General features: G+C 44.7%; 1 protein-coding gene across 1 annotated transcript; it reads right to left on the minus strand.

Moving 5' to 3' along the window:
* Positions 1 to 239: 239 nt before the first annotated feature.
* Positions 240 to 13,044, minus strand: Vhl (von Hippel-Lindau tumor suppressor). The gene is given in 4 exon segments (XM_004673322.2): positions 240 to 1,066; positions 6,945 to 7,067; positions 12,586 to 12,789; positions 12,792 to 13,044. Coding segments are annotated over 4 exon segments (777 nt in total). The 3' UTR covers positions 240 to 869.
* Positions 13,045 to 13,968: the final 924 nt, after the last annotated feature.

Consider the following 13,968-nt stretch of genomic DNA (forward strand, 5'->3'; position numbering starts at 1 on the left):
TTATAGCCAGTTTCCCCATGCCAGTGTTTAGCACACCCTCCTGTTGCTGTGGTCCACCTTATGTTGGCCAGGGGTTGATGTCCACCTTCTGCTCATGCCATCGTTTTCCCTTGCCATTGTGGAGCTTCCCATCGAGCCTGTAAGCCAAAGTAAATCTCTTTTTCCCAGAAGCTGCTCTTGGTTGGGTGATTCCTATCAGCAATGCGAACTGGACTGCAACAGGAAGGATGGAGGGAGGGAGAGAGAAAGAAGAAAAATAAAGAGAAAGAAAAGAGTACTTTGAAAAGGAAGAAGAATCAGGCTCAAGTTCAAGTTCAAGGCTAGCCTCAGCTACATAATGAATTCAAGACTAGCCTGGGCTATAAAAATCACTATAAGGTGTTGCTTTACTTGTACTTTAAGGCCACCCCTCCAAGAACTTTCCATGGAAAAATCCAATACTTTGTTCATCTGACATAAATAGATCCAAGACTCATAATATGCTAGGCACTGGGGCCTCTAAGAGGCCTGACCCTGCTCACAGCCTTCCCAGGGTGGAGGCGAACACACACCATTAAGCATAGGCATTGCTGCTTTCTTTCACTGAATTAAACAAACATGCTTACATTAAAACTTTTCTGGCTTACCAGGAAGCAAAAATGCAACCACTTTCTTCTGATGAGTGCTTCTAGAAAGGCAGATTCAGACCCTTCAGATGGTCTGCCCCCTAGCCACCCACAAAGCCCGTTGATGTCAGTTAACTTTCTTGCAAGCAATGGAGTACACTTTACTCCAAGAATGAAACACTTTGAAAAATGGAAGTGCCCTGGCTTATATCTAGATCAAAATTCATCAGAATTACCAAAAACTGAGACACAGGAATGCTAATTTCAGTTAAATTCTTCAGTTTCCTCTTCCAACTGCTGGTTTTCAATGTGCTCCTGGGTCAGCCGCTCTATGTCTTTGCGCAAATCTGGGTGGTCTTCCAGATCTTCATAGAGTGACCTGACAATGTCCAGCCTCCTGTAATTCTCAGGCTTGACCAGGCTTCGCACAACCTGAAGGCACCGCTCTTTCAGGGTATACACTGCAGAGGCGGGAGACGCAGATCTCAGAACAAGGCAAGAGCAAGACACTACCAACCACAGCTATTACATTTAAAGGAGATACTCACTTTAGGTTTAATTAAAAAAAAAGAGGGGGTGCTGGAGAGACAGCTTAGCTGTTAAGGCACTTGTCTGCAAAGCCAAAAGACCTAGGTTCAATTCCCCAGGACCCACATAAGCCAGATGCACAAGGGGACACATGCATCTGGAGTTCGTTTGCAGGGGCTGGGAACCCTGACTCACCTACTCTCTATATATATACCTGCCTATTTCTCTCTCTCAAATAAATAATTTTTTTTTAATGGGGCTGGAAGGATGGCTTAGCAGTTAAGGCACTAGCCTGCAAGTGGTGCATGCTTCTGAAGTTCATTTTCAGTGGCTGAAGGCCCTGGTGCACCCATTCTTCTCTCTTATCTGGCTCTTTCTTTCTCTCTCTCTCTCTCAAATTAAAGCATTTAAAAAGTCCTTATTTTAAAAAGGGGGGGGGCTGGAGGGATGGCTTAGCAGTTAAGGCACTTGCCTGCAAAGCCAAAGGAACCAAGTTCAATTCCCCAGGACACACGTTAGCCAGATGCACAAGGGGGTGCACATATCTGGAGTTCATTTGCAGTGTCTGGATGCCCTGGTGCATCTCTCTCTCTCACTCTAATAAATACATTTTAAAAAATGATGATGGTCTTAAAAAAAAATGAGCTGGGGCTGGAGAGATGGCTTAGTGGTTAAGCGCTTGCCTGTGAAGCCTAAGGACCCCGGTTCGAGGCTCGGTTCCCCAGGTCCTACGTTAGCCAGATGCACAAGGGGGCGCACGTGTCTGGAGTTCGTTTGCAGTGGCTGGAAGCCCTGGCGCGCCCATTCTCTCTCTCTCTCTCTCCATCTGTCTTTCTCTCTGTGTCTGTCGCTCTCAAATAAATAAATAAAAAATGAACAAAAAAAAAATGAGCTGGATATGGTGGCATACACCTTTAATCGCAGCACTCAGGAGTCTGAGGTAGGAGGATCCCAGTGAATTCGAGGTCAATCTGATACTACATAGTGATTCCAGGTCAGCCTGGGCTATAGCAAGAAAGACCCTACCTTGAAATGGACCCTCTCCCCAAATAAAGGTGAAAGAAAGCACATGTTTTTCAGTACCCATGCCCTCGCATAGAAGCTTGCTCTTGAATGTGGCATATGAAGTGACAATGGGAACTCCAGAAGCTTCTGCTTTCTTCCCTGGGAAGCCCTGAGCTACTGAGCTACCCTGCTGGAGAGGCCACACCAAGAGAGACAAGGCCCCAAGATAAATAGTAAGCAGGCTGGCTAAGTTGGCCTAGCCTGCAGAACTACAACAAATAAAATGGTACTGTTAGTCTGGGGTGGCTGTCACATGGAAGTTCAGGTAACAAAAACAGTATAAACTGGTAGGGTTAACAATTCCTATTGTAAACTCACTGGGAGCCAGGTATATATCATGTCTATAAACTTAGCACTCAGAAGGCTGAGTCAGGAGGATTACCAAAAGTCTAAGGAAAGCCTGAGTGTGAGTTTCAGGTCAGCTTGGTTGCAAAAAAACAACAAAATCCAAAAAAAAAAGACAAGCATGCCCAGCACTCTGGAGGCAGAGGTAGGAGGATCGCTGTGAATTCAAGGCTGCCCTGAGACTACATAGTGAATTCCAAGTCAGCCTGGGCTAGAGTGAGACCCTACCTCAAAAAAAGGGGGCCTGGAGACATGGCTTAGTAGTTAAGATGCTTGCTTATAAAAGCCAAAGGACCCAGGTTCAATTCTTCAGGACCCACATAAGCCAGATGCACAAGGGGGCGCATGTCTGTAGTTTGTTTTCAGCGGCCAAAGGCCCTGGTGCACCCATTCTCTCTCTATCTACCTGCATATTTCTCTTTCTCTCAAATAAAAAAAAAAAATAAGCATTTAAAAAAAAAAGAAAGTAAAAAGCTTGGGCCTGTGAGATGGCTCAGCAGTTAAAGGCATTTGCTTGCAAAGTCTGATGGCCTGGGGTTCAATTCCCCAGTACCCATGTAAGCCAGATGCACATGGTGGTGCATGCGTCTGGAGTTCATTTGCAGTGTTCAGAGGCCCTGGTGAATCCATTTTCTAATAAATAAAAAAATTTTAAATCAAAAACTAGCCAGGCATGGTGGGCTAGAGAGAAAGAACCTACCTAAAAAAAAAAAAAAGATCAGAAACTAGATAAAAATTAAATGGATTGGGAGGGTGGCTCAGTGGATAAAAACACTTGCTGTATTAGCATAAGGACCAGAGTCTGAATCCCCAATACCCAAGTGAATGCCAGGTGGGTAATCCCAGGGTTAAGGAGTGGGAGACAGGGCAAGCAAGATATCTTGCTTGACTAGCCTAGTCAGCAGATCCTGGGTTCAAATGAGAGACTCTGCCTCAATAAATAAAGTGGAGATTGATTGAGGAAGACACCTGATGTCAACATTAGGTCTCCTCACACACCCACAGAAGTGCCCACATGCACACACATGTACACACACCACACAAACAGGACATGGTGGCACATGCCTATAATCCTAGCACTTGAGAGAAGTAGAAGGATTGGAGGAAGTTTAAGATCAGCCTAGTCTATACAGCAAGTTCCAAGTCAGTGAGGACTACATAATGACTCAGGCTTAGGCTAAAGAGATGGCTCACCTGTTAAAACAATTGCCCATAAATCCTAATAAACCAAGTTCGATTCCCCAGTACCCACATAAAGCCAGATGAACATTGTGGCCCATGCATCTGGAGTTCATTTGCAGTGACTGGAGACCCACTCTCTCTCTCTGCCAGATATGGTGGCGTACACCTTTAATTTCAACACTTGGGAGGCAGAGGTAGGAAGACCGCTGTGAGTATAAGGCCAGCCTGAGACTACACAGTGAATTCCAGGTCAGCCTGGACTCAAAAAAAAAAAAAAAAACAAAAAAAGACTCAGTCTCAAAAAAAAAAAGAGGGCTGGAGAGATGGCTTAGCTGTTGAGCACTTGCCTGTGAAGCCTAAGGACCCTGGTTCAAGGCTCCATTCCCCAGGACCCACGTTAGCCAGATGCACAAGGGGGCACACGCATCTGGAGTTTGTTTGCAGTGGCTGGAGGCCCTAGTGCACCCATTCTCTCTCTGTCTCTCTCTCTGCCTCTTTCTCCCTCTGTCTGTCACTCTCAAATAAATAAATAAAAATAAACAAATTTTTTAAAAGAAAGAGAGAGAGATGGGGTGGGAGGGGAGTTAGGGACATAGCTCAGTTGGCACACTGCTTGTCTAGCATGCACAAAGCCCTGGGTTCAACCATCAACCCTAAATAACCCAGATATGGTAGAGCACACCTATAATTCCAGCTCTCAGTTACATAGTAAGTTTGAGGTAGGTCTAGGATACATGAAGTCCTGCCTCAAAACAAGAAAATCGTTAATAATAATTTTAAAAAATTGCTGGGGAACAAAATTTCCTGTGAGACAAAATTCACTACATTTAGTTCATCAATGCTCACCTACCTCATTTATCTATTCTTGTTTATTTTATTGTATTTTATTTATTTACTTGAGAGAGGAAGAGAGCAGGTGCACCAGGGCCTCTAGCCACTGCAAACAAACTCCAAATGCTTACGTGGGTTTTGGGGAGTTGAACCTGGATCCTTAGGCATCACAAGCAAGGTCTTAACCACTAAGCCATTTCCTCAGCCCTATTCTTGTTTTGATGTGCTTTTTCTTTTTAATTTTTAAAGTTTTATTAACATTTTCCCTGATTATAAAAAAATATCCCATGGTAATTCCCTCCCTCCCCCCTGACACTTTCCCCTTTGAAATTCCATTCTACATCATATTACCTCCCCATCTCAATCATTGTACTTACATATATACAATATCAACCTATTAAATACCCTCCTCCCTTCCTTTCTCTTCCCTTTATGTCTCATTTTTATTGATGTGCTTTGAAACAGAATTTCATTATATAGCCCAGGTTGACTGGACTTGAACTCATGATGGTCCTACCTTAGCCTCCTGAGTGCTGGGGTTACATGTGTGTTCTGCCACATCTGGCTTACCCACTTCTTAAAACAGGATGATCAGTGTGTACATATTACTTGAGCCCAATGAAACTGCAGGTATTGAGGGGAAAGGCATTGTTGCTGTTCTGAAGTAGGGTCTCACTCTAGCCCAGGCTGACTTGGAATTTACTATGTAGTCTCAAGGTGGCTTAGAACTCACTACCTCTGCCTCCTGAGTGGTGGGGTTAAAGTCATGTACCACCACACCTGGCTTGGCATTTTTATACACAAGAAAATCTAATTCTTTTTATTTTTACTTATTTTTTCATTTATTTACTTATTTGACAGAGGAAGAGGGAAGGAGAAAGAGAATGGGCATGCCAGAGCCTCCAACCACTGCAAAGGAACTCCAAACACGTGCACCCCTTTGAGCATCTGGGTAACGTGGATCCTGAGGTACTGAACCTGGGCCTTTGGCTTTGCAGGCAAATGCCTTAACCACTAAGCAATCCCTTCAGCCCTTTTTTTTTGTTTCTTGAGGTAGGGTCTCACTGTAGTCCAGGCTGATCTGGATTCACTCTGTAGTCTCAGGGTGGCCTCAAACTCACAGCAATTCTCCTTCCTCTACCTCCTAAATGCTGGGATTAAAGGTGTTCATCACCATGCCTGGCTCCCAGCCTACTTTTTACTTTTTATTTTGCAACAGGGACTCACATAAATTGCTCATATATATTACTGGCCTTGAACTTACTCTGTAGTCCAGAAAGGCCTTGAACATCTGATACTACTGCCCTAACATATCAAGTAGCAGAGATTATAGGCCTGAGCCACCTGGCACAACTTCATGTTATTTTATTCTCAGGCTTAATTCTGAAATTCCAGGCAGAAATGTGCCTCCCTCACCCACGTTAGGGAACCAGAAGGCATTCACAATTCTACAATCTCATACTTCTCAGACCATGGACCAACTTCTTCAAGTGACCTACCTTGTATTCGTTACAACAAACTACTGTATCATTCATTCATTTTTTCAAAATTTAATTTATTTGAGGGCTGGAGGGATGGCTTAGCAGTTAAGGTGTTTGCCTGCAAAGCCAAAGGACCCAGGTTCGATTCCCCAGGACCCACATTAGCCAATGCACAAGGGGGAACACGTGTCTGCAGTTCGTTTGCAATGAAAAGCCTGGTGTGCCCATTCTCTCACTCTCTCCCCCTCTTTCTCTGTCAAATAAATAATAAAACTAAAACATTTAAAATTGTTTTTATTTCTTTGAGAAAGAGAGAAAAAGGCAGATAAAGAGAAAATGGGCACACGAGGGCCTCCAGCCACTGCAAAAGAACTCCAGACACATGCGCCATGCACTACCTTGTTCATGTGGCTTACATGGGTCCTGGGGAATTGAACCTGGGTCCTTAAGCTTCCCAGGCAAGCACCTTAAACGCTAAGCCATTTCTCCAGCCCTGGTTATCTGGCCTGGAATTCCTCATTCTACTTCTACCCCATGAATGTTAGAATGATAAGTGTATACCATCAAGCCTGATCTTAACATCTGTATCTTGGGTTTTTTTTTTTTTTTTTTTTTTTTTGAGGTAGGGTCTCACTCTAGTTCAGGCTGACCTGGAATTCACTACATAGTCTCAGGGTGGCCTCGAATTTACAGTGATCCTCCTACCTCTGCTTCCCAAGTACCGGGATTAAAGGTGTATGCCACCATGCCCAGCTAACATCTGTATCTTTTACAAAGATTGAGCTGGTGTGGTGGCACACAAGACAAATAGACAGGAGGATCACTACAAGTTCAAGACCAGCTTAGGCTACATACCAAAACAAACAAAACAAAAACAAAAACAAAAAGAAAGGCTGAATAAAAGTACCTGGCAGTGTGATATTTGCAAAAATAGGCTGTCCATCAACATTGAGAGATGGCACAAATAATTCAGTTTGGTTAACGAGAAGTCCATCGGAGGTCCCTGCATCCCTGAAGAGCCAGAGGTGACCTGTTAACACAAGCAGACTGTTAAGGAGCCACAATGGTTAAGGCCCCAGTTCTATCTCCCCAAGCCACAAAAAATGCTTGCTTCTCCTTCTGCTTAACTGTCATACAGAGCCTGTCTAGCAGCCTTACACCAATACTTAGAAAGGACACATCTTGGGCTGGAGAGATGGCTTAGCAGTTAAGCGCTTGCCTGTGAAGCCTAAGGACCCTGGTTCGAGGCTCAATTCTCCAGGACCCACGTTAGCCAGATGCACAAGGGGGCACACACACCTGAAGTTCATTTGCAGTGGTCGGAGGCCCTGGCACGCCCATTCTCTCTCTCTCTCTCTCTTGCTTTCAAATAAATAAATAAAAGTATACAAAAAAATTAATATATATATATATACATATATATATATATATATAGAAAGGACGCATCTCTACATAGGAAAGGGGCTGAAGAAGGCAAGTGACTTGCTGCAGAAACCAACAGAGACAAAAAGCAGAGAGCACATCTGGGGCACCAAATCCATAGCCATAGTGGAAAAGCAGAGTCCAGGTAAAGTGACTGCAAATCATTCCAAACCCTGCAAAGTGAGACAGGTCACTGGGCCTCCAACACTGTGCTTCTCAAACACCAGCAGGGACAAAAATAGCACATTGAGAACAAGACCAGAAAAGGACACATGCTATAAGAGCAGACAAAGCGAATACATGTGAAAGATCAGCAGAGTGGAAGGCACTGAGTGGGAAGAGGAAGGACAGATCTTAGTGGGGTAATGGACACGTTCTAATACAATTTCACATACATGTTACTTCAACTGCCAAAGACTCACCAGGCCCCAAGATATGAACATTTTACTATATGAATACCTTAATTTTTAAAAATACAAGCTAGGAGCTGGAGAGATGGCTTAGTGGTTGAGTGCTTGCCTGTGAAGCCTAAAGACCCCAGTTCAGGGCTCAATTCCCCAGTGCCCATGTAAGCCAAATGCACAAGGGGGTGTATGCATATAGAGTTCCTCTGCAGTAGCTGGAGGGCCTGGTGTGTCCATTCTTCTCCCTCCCTCCCTCTCTCTCTTTACAAAATACAGTACATGCAAAAAAAAAAAAAAAAGAGTAAGGGCTACAGAGATGGTTTAGCGGTTAAGGAACTTGCCTGTAAAGTTAAAGGATATATTTTTTAATATATTTAATATATTATATATATAATATATATAAATATATATATAAATATATATTATATTTATTATTATATTATATATATAAATATATTTATATATTTATATATATAATATATAAATATATTTATAAATATATAAATATATTTATATATTATATATATAAATATATTTAATATATTTTTTAATTTAAAAGTATTTTATTTTAAAAAAAGAGAGTAAAAGGTAGACATCAGGAAAAAAATAAATCCCCAGAGCTAAGGATCTGTTTAAGAAAGGAGAATATTATCTCAGAATCTAGCACCTCTTCATGAGACATCAACTTACTTGATGGCTTCACTAAAAAATAGAAGCCAGCCGGGCGTGGTGGCACATGCCTTTAATCACAGCATTGGGAGGCAGAGAAAGGAGGATCACTGCGAGTTCAAGGCCACCCTGAGACTCCATAGTGAATTCCAGGTCAGCCTGGGCTAGAGTGAGATGGACCTCAAAAAAAAAAAAAAAAAAAAGAAGAAGAAGAAGAAAAAGGAAAGCCGGGTGTGGTGGCACATGCCTTTAATCCCAGCACTCGGGAGGCAGAGGTAGGAGGATCACTGTGAGTTGGAGGCCACCCTGAGACTCCACAGTGAATTCCAGGTCAGCCTGGGCTAGAGTGAGACCCTACCTCAAAAAAACAAAAAAAAAAAAGGAAATAGAAATTTGGGGCTGGAGAGCTGGCTTAGTAGTTAAGCGCTTGCCTGCAAAGCCTTAATTTTGCAGGTCCTATGTAACCCATATGCATCTGAAGTTCATTTGCAGTGGCTAGAGGCCCTGGCGTGCCCATTCTCTCCATCTGCCTCTTTCTCTATCAAATAAATAAACAAAATATTTTTAAAAATAAAGAAAAAGAAAAACCATAAATAAATAAATAAAAATAAAAAAGAAATAGAAATTTAGAGGCTGGTGAGATGGGTCAGTGGTTAAGACATATGCCTACAAAGCCTAAAGACCTGAGTTCGAATCCCCATTTCCCATGTAAAGATAGATGCACAAAATGACAAAGTATTTACACATCTGAGTTCATATGCAGCAGCTGGAAGCCCTGGTGTGCACCCATCCTCTATATTTTTTTAATTTTTTTTTTTTTTTTTTTTTTTTTGGTTTTTCGAGGTAGGGTCTCACTCTAGCCCAGGCTGAGCTGGAACTCACTATGCAGTCTCAGGGTAGCCTTGAACTCAGTGATCCTCCCACCCCTACCTCCCAAGTGCTGGGATTAAAGGCATGTACCACCACACCCCACCAATAATTTTTTGTTGTTGTTTGTTTTTCAAGATAGGGTCTCACTCTAGCTCAGGGTGACCTGGAATTCACTATGTAGTCTCAGAGTGGCCTCAAACTCACAGCCATCCTCCTACCTCTGCCTCCCAAGGGCTGGGATTAAAGGTGTGCGGCACCACACTCAGCTAATAAATATATTTTTAAAAAAAGAAAGAAATAGAAATTTGAGGCTGGAGAGATGGCTCGGTGCCTAAAGACACTTGCTTGCAAAGCCTGATAGCACGGGATTAATTACTCAGTATTCCACATAAAACCAAAGGCACAAAGAGGTGCATGCATCTGAAGTTCATTTGCAGTAGCAAAAGGTCCTAATGCACTTTTTTAAAAAAAATTTTCCAATGTAGGATTTCACTCTAGCCTAGGCTGACTTGGAAATTTCACTATGTAGTCTCAGAGTGGTCTCAAACTCAGTGATTCTCCTACCTCTGCCTCCCAAGTGCTGGGATTAAAGGTGTGCGACACCACACACAGCTCTCTCTTTTTTTTAATATTTTATTTATGGGAGACACAGCACCCAGGAAGGGAGTATTACTTAAATGACCTAACTCCCTTGACCACTAGTCCTAGGCCAAAATGGTACAGAGTCCTTAGCCAGAATTTTTTGAACTGAAACTGAGAAGAAAATCCCTTTCCAGCATGGAAGCCATAAAACGTAAAACACAGGAACTGTCAGCAGTCATGTGCCCTGCCCTAGGAAACCAGTTGATCTGCAGTGAAAGAAGCGGTGTGCCAAACCCAGGGGTGAGAAACAAGCGTGAAAGCTGAGTTCCCAGTTACAGCTGGTCCTGAAGCTCCACATTCCTGCCCTTTATGGTTTGGTCAACTCTTTTTTTGATTTCACGAGCCAATGAACATGGACACCTTCATCCTCTGCTAAATTACTTGAGATTGAGGTCCTAAGCGCACTCCATGGCACAGTTAGTGTACAGTACCTATACAAATTAAGGTTCTGTCACTTACAACCAAAACACTTAATTACAACCTCTATATTTCTGTGTTAGCTTTAATTGTGGTAAAAATGCACAGAAAAATAACCATTTTAAACATTAAAAACATTTATTTGCAAGGACAGAGAGAATGAGAATGGGCACATCAGGACCTCCTGCTGCTGCAAACAAACTTCAGATGCATGTGCCACTTTGTGCAGCTGGCTTTACGTGGGTACTGGGGGATCAAACCCAGGTCCTTAGGCTTTATATGCAAGCTCCTTAACTACTGGGACATCTCTCCAGTACCCAATGTGCCCATTCTTATCTCTGTTGTTTTTTTTTGGGGGGGGGGGACACAAGATCCAAGTAGGGTCTTGCTCTAGCCCAGGTTAACCTGGAATTCACTGTGTAGTCTCAGGTTGGCCTCAAACTCATAGTGACCCTCCTACCTCTGTCTCCCTAGTGCAGGGATTGAAGGTTTGTGCCACCACACCTGGCCTTTTTTTAAAAAATAATTTTTAAAAATATTTATTTATATATTTGAGAGAGGGAGAGAGAAAATGGATGCACCAGAGCCTTCAGCCATTACAAATGAACTCCAGACACATGTGCCATCCTGTGCATCTGGCTTATGAGGATCCTGGGGAATCTAACAGAGGTCCTTTGGCTTTGCAGGTCAGTGTCTTAACCACTAAAGCCATTTATCTCTCCAGCCCCCCATTTTTGTTGTTGGCTTTTTTGGTTTTTCAAGGTAGGGTTTCACTCTGGTCCAGGCTGACCTGGAATTAACTAGGTAGTTTCAGGGTAGCCTCAAACTCATGGTGATCCTCCTACCACTGCCTCCCAAGTGCTGGGATTAAAGCGTGTGCGCCACCACACCCATCTTCTTGTTTTCTTTTTGAGAGAGGGTCTCACTATTTGTCCCAGGCTGGCCTTGAACTCAAGAGATCCTCCTATGTGCTAGGATTCTAAGTGTGTGCCACCACATCCAGCTCTCGGTGTGCTTTAAAAAAAAATTATTTATTTATTTATTGGAGAGAGAGAATGGGCATGACAGGGCCTCCAGCCACTGCAAACAAACTCCAGACGCAATATACTACCTTGTGCATCTGGCTTGTATGACTACTGGGTCCTTAGGCTTCACCACCAAGCCATCTGTACAGTTCTATATTTTTAATATATGTCTTTATTTACTTTCAAGCAGACACACAGAGAGAATGGGCGTGACAGAGCCTCCAGCCCCTGCAAATAAACTCCAGATGCCTGTGCCACTGTGCATCTGCCTTTAAGTGACTAACTGGGGAATGGAACCCGTGTTGTTAGGCTTTGTAGGCAAGTGCCTTAACCACAGAGCCACCTCTCCAGCACGGTGTGTGCTTTTCAATATGTGTTATGTATGTATCCCCAAAGCTAAAAGTCACCTTTTGAACTTCCTCTCCCACTATCCCTATGGTCCTCTCCCAATTCCTGTCTTGGGTTGCCTGACGCCCTGCTCCCTTTCCTGTCTGGAACTTGTTCCTTACCTGCAAACACAACCCCTTCTCCCCTCGCCCAGCATATGAGACTGGCTCAGCATTGTCACAAACCACTGCGCCCGGTCCCTAACCCTGCAATTATGACACTGGGTGGCCTTTATCGGTTCAGGCGTTCGACTGTCTCCCCATGTGGTGTCCATGAAATTGGAAATCCAACGCAGACTTGGAAGGCAACAGGCCGTGGCGTATATTTCAACAGGGAGGGAGGGGGGCAGGACCTTTGGGTACAAAGAAGTCGGTTGATAAAGAATGCTCTGAGGCCGGGCGTGGTGGTGCAAGCCTTTAATCCCAGCACTCGGGAGGCAGAGGTAGGAGGATCACCGTGAGTTCAAGGCCACCCTGAGGCTACATAGTGAATTTCAGGTCAGCCTGGGCTAGACACCTACGTTGAAAAACAAACAACAACAAAAAGAATGCCCTGCCCTTTGCTAGCGACACCAATTTGGTTCCGTCAAACTCTGGGACCAGAACTCCTCATCCATAAACGGAGCGGAGCAGACAGGAAGCAGGAAGACGGGCGTCGTCCCGCCTGAGACCTGGCGCCGCCTCCTCGGGACAGGGCGGCCGCAGGCTCGTACCTCGGTAGCTGTGCATACGGCGGCCCGTGCCCGGCAGCAGCGTCGGGTAGGGCTGCGGCTCGCCGTCGAAGTTAAGCCACACGGGCAGCACGACGCGCGGGCTGCGGTTGCAGAAGATGACCTGAGAGGGCTCGCGCGAGTTCACCGAGCGCAGCACGGGCCGCGGCCGCCCGTCCTCCATGTTGTCCTCGGCGCCCGACTCTCACCAGCACACTCAGGGAGCGGCTCTTCCGCCGCCGCCCGCTCCACGCCCTCCACTCCCTCTCCGGGAACGCGCCTTCCGGGGCAGTACCGCGCGAGCCGAGACAACCGGGGCTGACGCGCGCCGGCTCGCTGGCTGGAGGCAGGCGTGCGCGCGCGCGGGCGGGCGTTTGTGCGTGCATACGCACGCGCTCCGGCGAAGGGCTGCGTACTCCAAACGCGCGCGGAAAAGGCCGGCTTGAGACTCTGCCAGTGCATAATTGGATCGTGGGGCTGGAGGCGGAGCCAGAGGGTGGTGGGCCCTTGGGTGGAATCGGGTGGAGCCCTGGTAAATCCTACCCCTCATAATTACAGAGTTTTTGGGTTTTTATTTTTATTTTTCTGGTTTTTCGTGGTAGGGTTCTCTGTGGTTCAGGCTGACCTGGAATTCATTTAGTGTCTGGGTGGCCTCGAACTCACAGCGATCCTCCTACCTCTGCCTCCAATTACATATTTTTAAAATATTTTTCTTTGGTTATTTGAGAGAAAGAGGAAGAGAGAGAGAGAGAGAGAAAAGAAAAGAAAAGAAAGAAAAATATGGGCGCGCCAGGACCTCCAGCCACTGCAAACGAACTCCGGAAGCGTGCACCACCTTGGGCATCTGGCTTACTTGAGTCCTGGGGAATCGAACCAGGGTTCTTTGGCTTTGCAGGCAAACGCCTTGACCACTAAGCCATCTCTCCAGACCCTCTGTTAGACTTTTTTTTTTTTTTTTAAGAACTGATACCAGGGAGTGGAGAGATGACTGAGGGTTAAGGCATTTGGGTACAAAACCAAAGGATCCCTGTTGGACTCTCCAGGACCCACATAAGCCAGATGCAAAAGGGGACGCATGCATCTGGAGTTCCTTTGCAGTGGCTGGAGGCTCTGGTGTGCCCATTCTCTCCCTCCCCCCCCCCTCAAATAAATAAATAAAATATATTAAAAAAAAAACTGATACCAAGCCAACTTTCTTCTGAATATAATCAGAATTAAGGAAAATTGAAAAGGAAAGAACTTTTCACACTGCATGCTGTGTGCCTCTGAAATTCAATCATACAACAGTAAGAAATCTTGCATCACTACTGAAGAGTGCCTATTGGTGCCAATGAGCCATCAAGTGACATGGCTGGAATCACAGCTACCTGATTTTCCTTACAAGCA

The sequence above is a fragment of the Jaculus jaculus genome, chromosome 14 (assembly GCF_020740685.1).
Source record: "Jaculus jaculus isolate mJacJac1 chromosome 14, mJacJac1.mat.Y.cur, whole genome shotgun sequence".
NCBI lineage: Eukaryota > Metazoa > Chordata > Mammalia > Rodentia > Dipodidae > Jaculus > Jaculus jaculus.